At 41.4% G+C, this 17,577-nt stretch overlaps 2 protein-coding genes across 20 annotated transcripts in view; one reads left to right on the top strand and one right to left on the bottom strand.

Annotated features, from left to right (window-relative positions):
- The window catches only part of LOC110492173 (protein phosphatase 1 regulatory subunit 12B), a 45,084-nt gene extending 43,025 nt beyond the window's left edge, over nucleotides 1-2,059 (top strand). For all 10 annotated transcript variants that reach the window (XR_016487342.1, XR_016487343.1, XM_090203186.1 and 7 more), the window contains one exon: nucleotides 928-2,059. Coding sequence is in view for 8 of the 10 variants with exons in the window: in XM_090203184.1 (XP_090059310.1) it covers nucleotides 928-1,034 (107 nt within the window). In the remaining 2 variants the exon portion in view is untranslated. The remainder of the gene's footprint in view (nucleotides 1-927) is intronic.
- Nucleotides 2,060-2,213: 154 nt separating this feature from the next.
- LOC110492174 (synaptotagmin-1) overlaps nucleotides 2,214-17,577 on the bottom strand; it is an 83,834-nt gene continuing 68,470 nt past the window's right edge. For 5 of the 10 annotated variants that reach the window (XM_036947127.2, XM_090203189.1, XM_021566254.3 and 2 more), the window contains 6 exons: nucleotides 14,429-14,566; nucleotides 13,616-13,783; nucleotides 10,748-10,915; nucleotides 10,408-10,525; nucleotides 9,626-9,759; nucleotides 2,214-8,811 (listed from right to left, as the gene is read on the bottom strand). In XM_036947127.2, the coding sequence (XP_036803022.1) occupies nucleotides 8,596-8,811; nucleotides 9,626-9,759; nucleotides 10,408-10,525; nucleotides 10,748-10,915; nucleotides 13,616-13,783; nucleotides 14,429-14,566 (942 nt within the window). In that variant the 3' untranslated portion in view covers nucleotides 2,214-8,595. The remainder of the gene's footprint in view (nucleotides 8,812-9,625; nucleotides 9,760-10,407; nucleotides 10,526-10,747; nucleotides 10,916-13,615; nucleotides 13,784-14,428; nucleotides 14,567-17,577) is intronic. The other 5 variants (XM_090203192.1, XM_090203193.1, XM_090203191.1 and 2 more) reach the window with 1 other exon arrangement.

The following is a 17,577-nucleotide window of genomic DNA, read 5'->3' as shown; positions in this document are numbered from 1 at the left end:
GGTGCTTGAGAGACTGCTGCATGGCCGAGTGCCGAAGTCACCAATGGGACCTTGTGTAGGGATTAACATTTCATTGTTTGCCTCTTGCTACAGTGTCCAATGTAGTGGCTGACAGGGAATTTGACATTTTGAACTAGTACATTTTGTCTCAATCATGTGGCAATGGAATGTGTAATCTCATTGGCATCCATTAACTCACTAAACCCTTTTCCACTGGCCCAAAAAACATGTGCACATTAGTGTGTGTGTGTACTACATACAGCTTTGACGGAGACAGAACAGGACAAACAGTCCTTGTTCTCCAGGGGCATTGGCAGTATGCATCATCAAATATAATACATAACAATATGTTGCTATTTGATTGTGGTAACTGGACTAGACAGGGGTGAAGAGATGAGTGCATCATCGTCTGTGTTGGCTTTTTCATGCAAGCACAAAATGTTATTGTTCACTGCACTGTCTGTGGGGGATGGGGGAGATTTTGACAAAGATTGTGGCTATTTTTAATCATTACTCATGCTGTGGGAGATGACCTAGATTGAGGAAGTTGATCGCCTTGCATCTCTCTCCCTTTCGGTTCGCAGTTTGCAAATAGAACCATACTCCCAAATAATGTCCCTATCATACTGTATCAGCATGCTCTCATTGCTGGAAGCTAGTCTTTTGTCCACCCTTTGCATGTCGTGACTGTAGAGTTCAATCATTTAGCAATGAGTTCTTGGTGATTTAAATATTGAATATCATTCCTAATTCGCCTAAAAATGATAAACAATGTTTATATCATTTCTGTCAATGTCCCTCAGCAGAAGGAACATAGACAAGGCAGTGTCCCTTCCACATATTTCTGTCTACAGTATGTGTCACCGCTGTTCCCTACAGAGAACAAGCTACCATGACAATCTAATGCTGCTCTCTCTGTTCCTGTAGGTCTTGACAGAGCTCAAATCAGACAACCAAAGACTGAAGGACGAGAACGGGGCTCTGATTCGTGTCATCAGCAAGTTGTCCAAGTAAAAGGGTGGTGCCCCCTGTAAAAAGTCAGACACTTCCCCGATGCTTGCAACATGTCACTATCATTAGCATTCGGTACCCTCCCACCCTGACACTGAACCATGGTGCTTAGTGACACCTACCTGCCAGCTGTTCTCAGAGGCATGGTGAGGAACCTTCCAAATCCGGATGACCCCTGCCTCGACCCTTGACCTCTATGCTCTTAGGCCCACTTCATACCAGTAGGTCAAAGGTGTGAAGAGCACACAGCGTCCGCACAAAGAGAATGTTGGTCTGGGGTACAGTAAACTGCGAAGCTCCAGGCCAGCAATCTAAACAATATCACATCCACATATTTTAACTGTACATCACAAACATACTGTATTTATTTTGTGCTTCATTGTGCACTGCAAAAACAACTTTATTTTTCTCAAACTACTGAAAAAGCACTCATAGGAATTACTTTCAATAATCTTTCATTGCAGTGATAACATTACACATTGCCATGAATGCTTCTGATGTGAGATGTTGTGACTTGTTTATGATTAATCTTTCTGGTTTGTAGTTCATTTTCCGTCACAGACCCTTTTCTCTGAGCTGCTCATCAGTGTGGTCTACTATAGTCTCTGAGATGTCATACTTGTCACATTTGTTAAGATATTTTAATAATTTATTTATGCATTTTTTGGTTTAGAATCTTTGAACCTATACTCAACTATATTTGTACCGATATAGTATTAATGTGTCCTATTAAACCGTACCGTTGGAGCCCACATAGTAACTTATGTTGGAAGATGGACAGCCTCTTTTTATTTCTAGTGAAACATGTACATGATTTGTAATGCACAGGGAACAACATACAAGGGCCTTCTTTATGTGCCTTTCCTTAAAGACCAATACAGCTATCAGTCTAATGAACTGTACGTATATTTAAAGACAGTATTTTATGTTGAAATAACTTTACCATGTATGTGTATGTTATACGAGAACGAAATACTGACATTCTACTTGTACACACAGCTGTGGTTTGATCACTTGCTTAATAAACTATAGATGGTTAAATAATAAATCATCTGAGTTCTCACTACCAATGTGCCATAAATTCCAGATATCTTGCGAAATTAATGGGTAGCTCATAATCCAGCCCTCTGATGCTGAAGTTGAAATCCCCTTGTAAAGAACAAAGTCAAGTCATGATGCACAGACAACACATGAATCCAAGCTAATTAAAAGGCCTTTATTTCCTATTTGTTTCGTACAGAGCTGGTAACACTTATGATAGATCTGTATTGAGTTATTTGGTTCCCTCGATAACTTTACAAGGATCCTCGATGCTCATCCGCTGACGGGCTGTAGGGAGTTTGTATTTGAGCAACGTTTTGTGTCCAGTCAAGGGCTAAAGCATGCGATCCACAGTAGGCACAAGTACTGACATGAACACACGCACCACAACACTAAGACACAGAGAAACACAGCCTGAGGACGCACAATCTCATGGTCCTCTGGGGCTTAAAAAGAGGATGAAGAGAGAACAAAGGAAAACAGTCTTTCGGAATACAATCCTAGTATGGAGAATGAGGAGTGAAGGAAAAGTTCAAGGAGTTGGTACTATTCTGCGCATTTTGGCAGTACTGTATATATATCCATGTTGTAAACGTGAAGGACGACGTTCCTCTGAAAATCTGTCATTATAATTCTGGATCCAAAGACCTCCGCGAGCCCAGTTCCACAACAACAGCACATTAATGGTAAGACAAAACAGTGACTTCATGGTGGAAAAGTTCAATAATTGTCTCTTCAATTGGCCCTACTGCAGTTTCGCATTCTTAATATCACACAAAGAAACACAACACTAACCTAGTGATTATTACAGTACAAAGCGAGCTACACAAACAGAGACAGGAGAACACATTGTTAGGTGGTGAGTGACCTATGCCCAATGACACCCCCTAACACATTGCGGACATGGAAGTTGGAGAATATGATGGACTCTAGTTTGGAGAGTTTCTCTTTAAGTCCCATTGACCCCTTTTTATAATGTACTTAAATGTCATTTAATAGAAACAAAGCAGCCAGTAGTACAAAAGAACTGTGGTATGTAGTGTGTGAATCATCATGCTCTCAATCCGTTGTTTCTCCCCTGCTGAGATATAGCCTACAGTTAGTTTCTGAAGCAGTTGTGCATAAGGTAGATACAGTTTATCAATTTAGGCTATCAGAAAATCTGTAATCGTATAATAGCAATCATTTTAAACTCTATTAACCATTGTAAATAAAAACCTGTTTGTTAATTATTTTCATCACCACAAATGTACAATTAGGCATGGTTTATGTATTCTGGGCATGCTGATATATATATATGTTTAGGTATAGTAAGTTGCAGTAGTACTGTGTTTTTGCACTGCTTTTTGTTCCTATGACACAGGGGTTCTCAAAGTGGGGTCCATGGTCATATCTCAAATCATATTTCAGGTTCAATGAATCTGTGGAATAAGTTTAGAGGGTGTAATACAATGTCATATTATTCATCTAGAATCTATGTTCTTAACCCTGGGCAACATGGGCCTGGGAGGCTCACAGGGATGATGGTATCCACAGTGCTCCACCAATTATCCACTTTTCTTCTGAAAAATTATTGTACCTCCCCCACACGTAAATGCTTTGTAATTTAAAGCGAGAATCCTTAGTTGCTACATCCATTTTTGGTATGGAATACCTTAATATAACTTATAAATGCCTCATGAGCTTAGTTCAACTGTACCCTATCAGAACCCAAAATATAAGCTTGTTTTACTCCAATGTTTGTAAACAACGTAAACGTAAACAAACACTGCATAGCCTCAACATATTGTTAAAACTATCATTTTGATTGTGTGGGTGGTCAGTCCTTGTATCCATAGCTTTGTCTATGCATTTAAGAGTTGTTACATTTCTCCAGGCCCATCACTCAGCTTTTTACCAAAACAAGAGTTCTTTGTTATTGTTTCAATTTAGATAGGGTTTCCCAAACTCAGTCCTCAGGACACCAAGGGGTGCACCTTTTGGTTTTTGCCATAGTACTCCACAGCTGATTCAAATAATCATCACGTTTTAATCATTTGAATCATCTGTGTGGTGTTAGGGCAACAACAACAAAAATCTTCCAACTTTAAAACATTTTCTTTCTGCATCATTGCAAAATTGTGTAGAATTGCAGGATATTAGCTTGAAAACGGCAACATTTTCTCAGATGACAAGAGGTGGGCCTTTAAAATGTCCTTAGTCTGGCCATGCACTTCCGAAGTAATAGTAAAACTCCCTGTATGCTATATATATATATATATATATATATATATATATATATTTTTTTTTTATCTCAAGTTATGAGGGGGTCCCTGATGAATTTGCTATCACAAAAGGGGTCACCGGCCCCAAAAAGTTTGAGAACCTCTGCTATAACACACATACATAAATACAGACAAACACACAGTTCTCAGTCTCTTTCCTCCATAGACCTAACTGTCCAGCTGGTGGTCTTGATTGCGATGACCGTGGCAGTGTAAAACGCATTGAAACAATCTTTTTGACACAAATGTGCTGTATATTAACCTTTAATGAAAGTTATCTTATCGTCTAATCTGCATCCGCATCAGTGGAATTATTTTGGCTCTGAAATAGATTCAAACAGATTACTGATGAGGATTTTCATAGAATTGTAAATATAGATGGATATACTGGCAGTATTTTAGAAAGACACTGACATCTTCAACTGGATCAATGTGCCAAACGGTCACAGTCCAACAGGTTCGATTGTAACATTGAGTGAAGAAGCAACATCAATGATCCTGCTATTACATCAGACAACACTGTTATTATTTAAATAGTGTTGCCATTAGACGAAATGTCGACTTGACACAGCTAGTTTCCATCAAAGTGGCTAAGAATATGCTGTAGATTATTTATCTTAACTTTACCGTTTACCATGAACGCACCAGATGTTGATCAAAAAAATGATGCTGAGGCTAGGCATTGTTACAAGTTAGATATAGATTGTTTGGCATATCGTTGATCACAATATATCATATGTATAAGTCATGTCTGTAAAGCCACTGGAGATGAAAACTCAGCTGTTCCGTGACAGCATAGTTCCTATAGAGGGGTCCATAGACCGCAGTCAGGGTCCTAAATGAATTGCACTCCGCCCAAGGATCACCGACAGACCAGCCTGACACACAGTTGGATCATGTAAATGTTCTGCATGCCGCCTTTTGAATATTTCCGATAGCATCTTTTGACATAAGAAGACCATGACCCATGATTCCTACTATCAAAACAAGGCATATACAAATGACATCACAGGAAAAAAATCTGCTACTACATTTAGAAAATAAAGACAGCTTCAACAACTTCATAGTAGAAAACAAAATCACATCCACTCTACTAAACTCACAACTGCTCAGTATTTTGCCTTCTGGAATCTAGATGAGTACAGAGTTCTGAAGGTAATGTAGAAGAGAAACACTGAACTAGGAATATATAGATGTGTCATCAAAAACACTTCTCTAACTCTAGTTACTCAGCAGAGCTCTAAAGAGCTAGGTGCTTGAGTCTTATGGCTTTAGTTTTGATCTAATTCAACTATCTGTATACACATACACATATTCCTTTAATAAACACTGTCAAATATCCAGAATTGCAAAAGGGTATCAGGTCATTAAACCAACGCAAAGTGAAACAAAACCAACAAATGTACAATAGGGGGCTTTTTGTCCACAGTGTGGAGATGTGTGGATTCAGTTCTGTCTCATTTCAGCATTGGCACTGATCATTGGAGAGTTCCACTTTGGGATATATGTATTTCTTGAACTGTGAGACCCCTAAATGTTTGATATTTGTAAAGAAAACAACAATAAACTTAAATAATCACAAAATAAAACATTGTATGAATACATACATATGAAATAAATGATGATTAGTCCAAATGAAATAGCACAAGGAGTTAGATAGCGAGCATGCAGCTACGTTTTCATCCTACATGAACTCACACACAGTACTTCACAGCGCACTTGCTCAAAAGTTCAGGCGTGGACAGGATCGTATTTCTAATATATTATGACATTCTCTCCAATAACCCATTCATGGAAAATAATACACATTTGATTCATTTCGAAAATATACTGTGCATCGTTTTCCCCCATTGTTACAGTATTAAAATGACAAATGACACCCACATACGTACACAAGATATAATTGCTTTATCTCTAAAACATGCTCTTATGTACAGTATTTTGTAGAAACATGCATGAACTATGTATATAGGAAACTACACACCGATGGGTTGTTTGATTACTTGCATGTTGTCTTTTCTTTAGTGTTGCTTTTTGAACATAGAGAAGAAACTAAATGTAAAACATAACTAATCTGACCCCTACTGGACATATACATGAAGAAATGGTTGTCCAATAGAGAAAAGTAATAAATAAACCAACAATCACTACTGTAATTCCCAAAAACGTACAGTATAAAAGTTATCAAACTGTTAAAACATTAAATTGCTTTGCTTGTTCTTTAACACAATCAAGTCGTTTTTCCTACCATTTAGTTTTTTTGAACAAGATGGTGCACAGGAACAATTCATGTTCCATCAAATGACCAGGGTGGCTCTTATCTAATTATATATTTGCTTGGACTTTTACATGTTTAAGAGGGTAAGCAAATTGTACATTTCATTCAGTCATATGACCACTTTTATAATCAAATTTATCCCAAGAGAAAAGTCAAAGTGTAAAAATCACTCATTCAAGTGAAGGATCCGAGGAGCAGCATTTGACTAAAACGTGTCTCTTTCCCAATCAGCAGACTTTCTAATATGAGACCTGACTTGTGTGGCTGTACACTCCACAACCAACTCAAACTCACAACATCTCGTCACAAAAACAACATAGATCAAAGAACAACGTCTATAACCACATAACAGAGTGATATCCAGTATAGTGCAATTGGACTCAGCAGTTTGGCCATCTGTGTATAACATACACACAACAGTACCCCCTTCCAGACCTTATCCTTTCAATCAAACTTAAGAGAAAATGTTCTCAGAACAATCAAAGTATAGTCACAAGACAGGCAAGGTTACATATGATCAAACCAAACAAACAAAAACAATGATTCGCTCAAATTCCCTCTCTTGCTCTTGTTTTTTTTTTTTTTTTCTTTTACCAGGAATTATTCATCATAAAATAAATTGTTAAAGCTCTGGTTTTTGGAGAGTAGGATAAGCAGAACAGAACATTTGGATTTAAAGTGCTTGAGGAATAAAAGTGTTTGAAGTTGAAAATAAGAGGGTGAGTAAAAAACAACACAGCTAATTGGAAGGCGTCCCTGGTAGTTGAGAATTGCTTATTTCATTTCTTAGAAGGCTTGTCTCCTTTATGACTGTAAGACGGATACAGGGATTCCTTTGAAGAAGTGAAATCCTTGTTGTGAATCCATGACTAATGGCAGTAGCACTGAACAGGGAGATAGATTATATATACTAGAGGCATTGGAGGAGAAGGTGGTAGATTGCAGGCAGTAGAATAGACACCTGACAAACAACATTGTGTCAACCAGGGTCCCATTCAGTCCTTTGATATAGATATTCTCTCTCTCTCTCGCATGCTTTCCCAGCATAGCCCAAGCTAGACCCTTACAGTGGCTCATAGTCCCTTTATCCTAAACACGTTTCACATCTCAACTCTGGTGATTGACAGCCACAAACTGTGTTATCGAGAGACACTCTAGAGAGACTATCCCCTGGTTAATTTCAGTGATATACTTAGACTAGTCTCAGATCATTGAACAAGAAACCAATCCAGCACCAGACAGAGGTTTTCAAATCATGTTGCGGAGCATTTTGAATGACAACCCGTTTAGAAAGAAAGGCATGACGTTTCAGTTTTCTCTCAGTGTACCTGAGAATATGGGTGAGCAGATGAGCTAATGATCAAAAAGGCAGTGTGTTAACAGTGTGGGGTATCTGGATATTGGCTATCCCTACGCTTTACCCAACTCTAGGAATGTAGTTCAAACTAATGTAATCTAGTCAGTAAGTAACTGGCAGGTGTGGAGCATGGTGCAACAATACACCCAAGGAATGAACCTGCTTGTGTTTTTCCTCTATTACATGGCAGTATAAAGCATTTTAAGTATTAAGCAGTATTGAAGCAAACGTTTTCTCTAAGGGGAGGGGGTTGAAAAGGTACAGAAAGAGTGAATACATGGTTGTACTTTCCTCATCCTACATCACATCGGACTCCTGTTTTCACACGCTAGGCTTCTATCTTCATGATAACATGTTACTAACTGCAACCCCAATACAAATGTATGTTTCCAATGCAATCAAATGAGTAATCTGTCTCGTAACATCTCCTTGTGGAATGGCACAGCTGAGGGGGAATACAACGCTTTTCTATTCTAGAATGTTTTCATCACGTCAATTAGGATATGTATATTTATGTATATTTTGCGGTGAAGGGTGTAGAATCGGTTGGTGTGTTGGTTTGGAATGTAGTATTGGGAGATGTGTATGACCAGGGGTGAGGTGGATAGGTAGGTTTGGGTATGGGTGTTTGGGGTAGAGGAGGTTTACTTCTTGGCGTTCAGGGCTGCCAGCGAAGCATCAATCTCCTCCTCGGGCTGCAGTGGATGCCACTGAGCGATGGGGCGGCGAGGGTTGGCCAGCATGTCGGACCAGTGCTTCAGCTGGGTGCCCGTCGCCTTGCTGCCCACCCAGATCTTTCCGATGGCGTCGTTTTTACCAATCTTGTCATAATCCAGCACTGTGACCACAGCTTGGATTTTCTAGGGAATGAGAAAAAGAAAGGTGTTACAGTATTGGCATTTATAATGATCTTACAGAATACAATTGCATCATCTAATTCCATGGTGCCTCTGGGCACTTTGTTCCCACCCAGCTGTACACATTACTGTCATTTAGGGTGTATCATCCAATTCCACAGGTATTAAAGCAATGATACACAAGGGGGTGTGATTTAATTCTGGTTTTAGCACGGCGTGCTAATCAGCCCTCTGAGAAACAGAGACGCTCTGATGCATATAGATGGAGCTACTAGCAGCCCAGGCAGGAAACTCCCTTCAGCATGGATGATGTTGTTGCACTGCCAGTGCATGTTAATCACATCCACTTCCTCCTACACCTCATCAGCATACTGTACATGTATGTTTTTAAGTGTATGTCTTAAGTATGTCACATCATCCACAGCTTTGTGATATAGTATATGTTGGTTTGATCTATGCCCTTACTTGACTGTGGTAGGATAATTAGCTAAGTGCCTTTCCTCGCGGGCACATTTGAAGGGATCAGTTGAGATGTATTTGCCATTGACCATTCTGTGTAATTAAGAGGAAGTCTGCATAAACTAACTAACTAACTAACTAACTAACTGTCTGTCTGTCTGTCTGTCTGTCTGTCTGTCTGTCTGTCTGTCTGTCTGTCTGTCTGTCTGTCTGTCTGTCTGTCTGTCTGTCTGTCTGTCTGTCTGTCTGTCTGTCTGTCTCTGTCTCTGTCTCTGTCTCTGTCTCTGTCTGTCTGTCTGTCTGTCTGTCTGTCTGTCTGTCTGTCTGTGTGTGCTTTGTTCCCAGCTGTACACTCTACCTGCATCTGCTCAATAGGGATCTCAAAGCTGAAGGACTCGTTGTAGTATGGATTCAGAGTGTTCTTCTTCACCGTGGTCTTCTTCTTCTTCAGACGCTTGCCGTTCTGCATCAAGTTGATCTTCACATAGGGATCTGCACACAGAGCCAGCGATACACACAGCCAGGTATTAAAACAAGCCTGATCACAGACTCACTACTGGGATAATTAACAAACATGGCTCTTTTGTAGCTTACTAGATTTTACTTCCTGCCCATTTATCACAGTTTCAGCAGAGTTTGATCTTTAAAACACAATACTTCACTACCATCAGGGCTCTAGTAACAATACAAAGGAACCCAGCAGTGGCTGCAATGCAGTAAACCGCCAGCAGATGGTTGCAGTGCAGTTTAGCTGAAGGGAGTGAAGCTACTGAAAGGAGAGTGGTGGGTACTGCAGAGTCAGCACGTGAGCACAGACTGAATCGCCCCGGAGATTGGCTGCTTGCAATGTAGTCTACAGCAGCAAGGTTTGACTGGTATTTAGCCTCTACCACATTATAATGCACAAAGAAACACTGAAAATAGCTGTATTCTTTTTTTATTAGCTCTCTAATGGGAATACAGATTTGGGTTTCGTACTGTGTGAATGGAGGTAGAATACTGGTGCTTACAGCACAATGTCCTTGTCCTTGACCAAGGGGAACACATGGAAACAGGATATGGGAGGTAGGGACAGCTTATACTCAACAGTGCATCTGTTTCCAGTGTTTTGTTCACAGTGATTATCTTTCCATATTTCACCTGACAGTCCTCCCACGTCCATCTTCTTGAGGTTCTTGGCCTCCAGGATGCAGATGGTGAGTTTCCCGGCAGTGGGCACGTAGCGCAGAGAGATGCAGATATCTCCCAGCTTCTCTTGCTGCGTGTGGGATGGGAGAAGAGGGTGAAGAGGAGAACACAACGTATTCAATGTAATAACATTCATCCTCAATGTTCATTGTATGCATGTCCTTACCCATAAGAAACACCTATATAAGGGAACCATTCACACCATGAGGATAAAAATCGTTCTGAACTGACTTTCAGAACATGATATTTCAAAGGACTGAGTGAAAGTGGGGAGATAGTACTCCACATTTACCTCTTCTTTCTCTGCACTGTCCAGGTCCCTCCACTCCTCCAGTGGCTGGGCCAGGTCCAGTTTGTGCAAGGGTAGTTTCACCTCCCCGATGACGTCGTGCTTAGAGAAGCGGTCAAAGTCAAAGACCTGCATGACCAAAGTCTTGCCACCCATCTCTTGGAATGGAATCTGAAAAACATCAACATTACTAGCACCATCTTTTATAAATGTTACCCTCTGAAGCAAGAACACCTTTGCTTAGCTGAGGAGAGTGTTAACGAGTCTTTGAGAACAGGTTTGCCAATGCCATTTCAGATTTGTTTTTAACCTGTTCTACATACTTTGACCTTGAATGATAAGAGCCAGACATGCACAAATAGCTGTATGTAGCATCCAAAGAATCTCACAATATGGAAGTGCATAAATGAGGGCAGAGTATCTTGGACCTCTTTGGTCATCTCTATAATGGGTCTGGACTGTATTTCCCTGCAATGAGAGCTGATGCTCTCTCCGCCCCCAGAGAAGTGATGGGCGTATGGGAATGATTAGTGGGATAAGAGGAACAGAGGGCGAGAGCCAGCCTGAATTGTGTGCTGCTCACTCAGCAGAACAAAACAGTACAGCCTGTCAGCAGTCAAACGGGAGGAAGGGAGGTGGCGTTCTCCTTTAACTGGATCGCAATCCCATCCTATCCCCTGCTCAGATCAGCTCAGCTCAATCCCATCCTATCCCCTGCTCAGATCAGCTCAATCCCATCCTATCCCCTGCTCAGATCAGATCAGCTCAACTCAATCCCATCCTATCCCCTGCTCAGATCAGCTCAGCACAATCCCATCCTATCCCCTGCTCAGATCAGCTCAGCACAATCCCATCCTATCCCCTGCTCAGATCAGCTCAGCACAATCCCATCCTATCCCCTGCTCAGATCAGATCAGCTCAGCTCAATCCCATCCTATCCCCTGCTCAGATCAGCTCAGCTCAATCCCATCCTATCCCCTGCTCAGATCAGATCAGCTCAGCTCAATCCCATCCTATCCCCTGCTCAGATCAGCTCAGCACAATCCCATCCTATCCCCTGCTCAGATCAGCTCAGCTCAATCCCATCCTATCCCCTGCTCGGATCAGCTCAGCACAATCCCATCCTATCCCCTGCTCAGATCAGCTCAGCACAATCCCATCCTATCCCCTGCTCAGATCAGATCAGCTCAGCTCAATCCCATCCTATCCCCTGCTCAGATCAGCTCAGCTCAATCCCATCCTATCCCCTGCTCAGATCAGATCAGCTCAGCTCAATCCCATCCTATCCCCTGCTCAGATCAGCTTAGCACAATCCCATCCTATCCTCTGCTCAGATCAGCTCAGCTCAATCCCATCCTATCCCCTGCTCAGATCAGCTCAGCACAATCCCATCCTATCCCCTGCTCAGATCAGCTCAGCACAATCCCATCCTATCCCCTGCTCAGATCAGATCGGCTCAGCTCAATCCCATCCTATCCCCTGCTCACATCAGCTCAGCTCAGCTCAATACCATCCTATCCCCTGCTCAGATCAGCTCAGCTCAATCCCATCCTATCCCCTGCTCAGATCAGCTCAGCTCAATCCCATCCTATCCCCTGCTCAGATCAGCTCAGCTCATAGGCTTCAAAAGTTATGCTTTATCACTGGCCAAGCTCTTCCAGTCACATTCTCTAGCCAGAATTGAGTTTAATGAATAGTCTATACATCTGATCTCCATCATTTGCACACAGATGCGCGCACACACACACACACCCACTAACATTAATGAAAGCACCTGGGAACAGACTGTAGCTTTAATTAGATTCTAACATTGGGACGCTTGAGGCTATTCCTGGTTGCTGAAATTAGAGTCATATATATACACCGTACACATTAGACAGTGGTTACACAATATCTGAAGAATAGCTTGTAAGTCATGGTTCATAAATCATCTAATAATGTCTTTGAACTTCAGATATTACCAGATATATGGCATTTTTATAATAGTTTTATACGATAGGGATATATTTCTACCCTAATTTAATGAAACAAACACGAGGGAAAAATAGAGATTGTTTTAAAGGAGGACTACTCTTATAAAGAATAGGTGTGTGTAAAAGCATCTGGGCATCTACACATGCAAGGCGCTGACTCTTGTGGAGGCTAGCTGGTATCAGATGCAGGGAGTCTGCAGTGGATTGGGAAATCTCCATTATTTTATTTATCCGTTATTTTACCAGGTAAGTTGACTGAGAACACGTTCTCATTTGCTGCAACGACCTGGGGAAGAGTTACAGGGGAGAGGAGGGGGATGAATAAACCAATTGTAAACTGGGGATTATTAGGTGACCGTGATGGTTTGAGGGCCAGATTGGGAATTTAGCCAGGACACCGGGGTTAACACCCCTACTCTTACGATAAGTGCCATGGGATCTTTAATGACCTCAGAGAGTCAGGACACCCGTTTAACGTCCCATCTGAAAGACGGCACCCTACACAGGGCAGTGTCCCCAATCACTGCCCTGGGGTATTGAGATATTTTTTTAGACCAGAGGAAAGAGTGCCTCCTACTGGCCCTCCAACACCACTTCCGGCAGCTTCTGGTCTCCCATCCAGGAACTGACCAGGACCAACCCTGCTTAGCTTCAAAGCAAGCCAGCAGTGGTATGCAGGGTGATATGCTGCTGACATAATTATGAGGTGTTATCTGAAACATCAGTCAAGCAGATGAATCGAATGAGAGAGAAAGCATAGCTGATGCATCAGGCTTTGGGAAACTGGCTGTCTGGCAGGAGTTATGGTCTGGTCATCCACCATAGTTTAGGACTATTAGATTTATCTTTAGAATTCTGATATACGGTATAGGAGAGAGATCAAAGTACAGTAGCCTACCTTGAAGATGAAGGTCTCATTGAAGGTTGGATTCAGTGTCTTCTTGTGCACTTTGGTGGTAAAATGCTTCTTCTTGTCTGGGAGGACGTAGACCTTGACATAGGGGTCCGATGTGCCACCGCTGTCCATGGAGAGGAGATCAGCTGCTTGGAGGAGGCCCACTGTGAGCTGTGGGTCAGGGGTCAAGGGTCAAAGGGGTCAGTCAATCTGCCTCAATGCACTATGTACCCAGAAAGTGTCAGCTCACAGTTCCGGAGACGACCTTCTGTTCTTGGAACAGATATTTATTTGAACAGATGAAAGAAAGCCTTTGCTTTATGCTTGTATAACACGTTACGATGCTTTAGTCTGTTGTGCGGTCCTCAAGGTCTCAGTGAACAAAGAAGATTCTCCACAGAAGAGTAAGAGGACGGAGCAAACGCTGCGTAACAGGTCAAGGAAATCCATTCATACGTTGCTTATATAACACAAACAAGGAATGGAGTCTTGGTAAAAGTTTGACTGATTTTATCCTGAAAGGATAACTGTAGAATGATGGGTTGAATCAATCCTTTAGTGTCAGAAATGTCACATTTACTGCTGTCCTTGGCTTTTGCCCAACCAAGACATATTCATTCAAAGCTGCATTGTTTTGGAGGCTAAAAAACACTCACCAAATGGCATAAATCAATTGCTTTGAAAACTAACTTGGACTAAAGGCTTAGGCCGTTTGCGCACTGAAGCTTATTTTTGGACTTTTTCCCAACACAGTAAAATAGTCTATTTAAGCTAATGGGTCGTAAGAAAGCCACCTGTTCAAGTCAAAACACCCACCTTGTTGTCCTGGAAGTCGTAATCTATGGAGTACTGAAGCTTCCCGAGCTTTTCTTTCTCCTTCACCTCTTCCTCTTTCTCATCTCCAGTCATACCAGTCTCAGCGTCATCTTCATCATAATCATCATCGTCCTGTTTCTAGAATGACAAGGGGGCCGGAGGGGGCGTCAGACATTTGAACAGAGAGAGTAAAAAGCACCTATAGGTTCTTCTTCAGCAGTCTGGTTAGTCACAGCACCTGCCACTTCCCCCCCACTCGTTTACCCAGATGTTACCAGTGCAGTGTGCACATCTTTTCATACATGACCTTAGTTGCAACATGACTTGATTTCACTATTCCTTGGGTGACACCATTTGCTTTTGCACTCTATATTCATTGTTCATTATTTACTGTATAGTCATTGACAGAAGAGAGAAATAGAGGGATATACTGAATGTAAAAAATAAGAAAATGTGAAGTAAATCAGTCAATATGTAGTCAGAGTTTGCAACAGGGGTAGCCCCAGCCCCCACTATAGATTGGATCAGATCTGAGATTGTGATCGCTGTAACTACTCATGCTTCTGAAACGTTGAGAATCTATCCCATTGCAACACTCTACAATAGAGTGATAAGAGTCAAATATACCACAACATGTCCTGCAGTGATTACACCTCCACTGACAAGCAACACTTGTCTACAGCAGATATGAGCTAATAACTTCTGCTAATACACAATGCTTGTTACAGATGTATTGTACAGTATCTATAGTTATTGGTAACATTTACAAATCCCATTGTCAGTTCATATGATCATACAATTAACAAAATAGCTAACCATGACACTATGGTAAATGAGAACTTGTTCTCAACTAGCCTACCTGGTTAAATAAAGGTGAAATACATTTTTTTTTTAATGGTAGAATTACTGACCCATTTAAGGGATTTTTTGCATGCCTTTTTGAATATTCATTTTTAAATATTGTGCATGACACATAAACTACTCAATATGTAAATTAGTAGGGCCATGCTATTCACCGCAGAGCTTACCCTGGAAGAGGAACCGGGGCAGTCTGCAGCTCATTCTACGTTGTATTCTAAAACACAGACAGCCATCCACACACAACACACATTCACAGACACAAACACCCACCCAATTACTAACACATTCACACAGACACTGTATTCACCCTTGCATACACAGCCTTACATACTGTATATACCTCACATTAACTGAGCATACTTTTAACCAACAACAAGCATACGTAAGCACACAAGCCCACATACACTCCCTCTATAAACACACGCATGCACACATACACACACACCCCATCTCTTTATAGTGGCATTCTGTAAATTTGTTGTGGTAAATGCTTTGCATTCGAGCATGCCAGGCCACACAATGCAGGAGAATACAGTAGTCCGTATATAGAGAAAAATGTAGATGAAATGACTCAGTTCTTCCCAGTCTCTTATAGCCTTCTGATGTACATGTAAGGATTGTATCAACAACACTAATAATCTTGGTAGTCAAGATTGCATGCCTCGCAATCCTGAAAAACTGTGTACGTGAAAATTGCACAGCCATAGGATGTCATGCTATTTTGGAGAGTTCCAGTCTAAATCATACCATACATGCAGTGGGATTTAAGGATACCGAACGGTATGTCCGAAAGTATGCCCCCATTGTCATAACTATGATGACTTTTGGTTCGTGAGCGCATTCGTGGAGTTATGAAATCCATATCTATGCGGTCAATTGGTGTACTGTACTTACCTCTGGGTTGTACATTTGAATCATGCTGTCTAACGAGAAGTCAAATGCGGCTCACGTTTTAACCAGTGGTCAAACTTTCTGGCCCACCATTCTTTTCCACTAACACCACTGCTCCAGGGAGGAAGGGACACGTTGACTAAAACCTAATGGGTCAGCAGCATCATGGGTCATCCAGGATAATTACTCTCAAGTCAAGTTGTGGCCATTCAATGGTACCTTCTGAAAGGGCTTGAGTTGGTCTTTGTCAAGAGATACAAACCACTTTATCTCACCTTGATCTCTGAGCATATTTGCACAGCTGAATTTAGGTTGTAGAAATGACATTTGAATTTCACACTCAAAGCAGAGCATGGAAAAGACTTGTATTATAGTTACTGTAAAATACTTGTATTATAGTTACTGTAAAATACTTCTGTGATGATTACTATGCACAATAATGTGCTTGATTAGATAACACGATTGTGCAAACATGTTTAATGATCTCAATGAGGTAAAGTTTCACCCATAATTTGACAAATAGCCAACCTCACCCTTTGCACATGCATGTTAGTGATCTCTACTGGGTTGCCTCAGTGCACTCGTCATCATTCATCAACCATAGGATGAGTTTCACGTTCATTTCAAAACCATTTCAAACATTTCCACTTCAGAGGTCATATCGTTTAAAAATATATATTTTACCCAAATTGCAACCTCTCTATAGATACTCAAGACATCATCATGGCAGTCGGTGTGGCAACATATCAAATCAGTGGACTTGCGAAGCAGCTTAATCGCTCCCATAGCTAGACCCTCAAGCACCCACAGCACCTACAGTAAGCTTGCAAGACTTAGAAAGCCATAGCACCCACTGTCATCATTGCAAATCCCCTTCCACAAGCCCAGCCCACCACCACCTTTCCCCCTGCTCTGGTCTGCGCTTACACAGAGTGGCCAGAGAGGGGCGCCGCGTGCCGTCAGACCTACCGTAGGCAGAGAAGTCCACCACAGTCAAGATACACGGAGCACACATAAGACACAAAGCAGGAAGGAGGAAGAGGAGAGCAGAGAGAAAGGAAAATATTGAACTCACAGCAGACACCAGAGAGGGAAATTAGAGCAGAGGCAGAGTCAACAACTACACTATAGGGCCAAGGGAAAATGACACAGTTCTAGAACCCACCTGAGACAGTAACTGTAGACATTAACATAATCATACTCCCCTCCAAGCTCTAAAGGGGCACTGTGTTTTAATGAATTCCATCAGTGCTTGGATATTTCTGTTGTTGTTGTTGAATGTTAAATTGACTCATAATGTACTTCATAAAATGATCTATGGCACACTAGACATTTAGCCCCACATTACCACTATGGACTATTTAGAATTATAATTTTGCCGTGGCAGTTTTGTGCTA

Source organism: Oncorhynchus mykiss, chromosome 16 (assembly GCF_057628025.1).
Source record: "Oncorhynchus mykiss isolate SJ-2025 chromosome 16, ASM5762802v1, whole genome shotgun sequence".
In the NCBI taxonomy this organism is placed as follows: Eukaryota; Metazoa; Chordata; class Actinopteri; order Salmoniformes; family Salmonidae; genus Oncorhynchus; species Oncorhynchus mykiss.
Note: the sequence above shows the minus strand (reverse complement) of the source record. Positions and strands in the feature narration are given on the sequence as shown.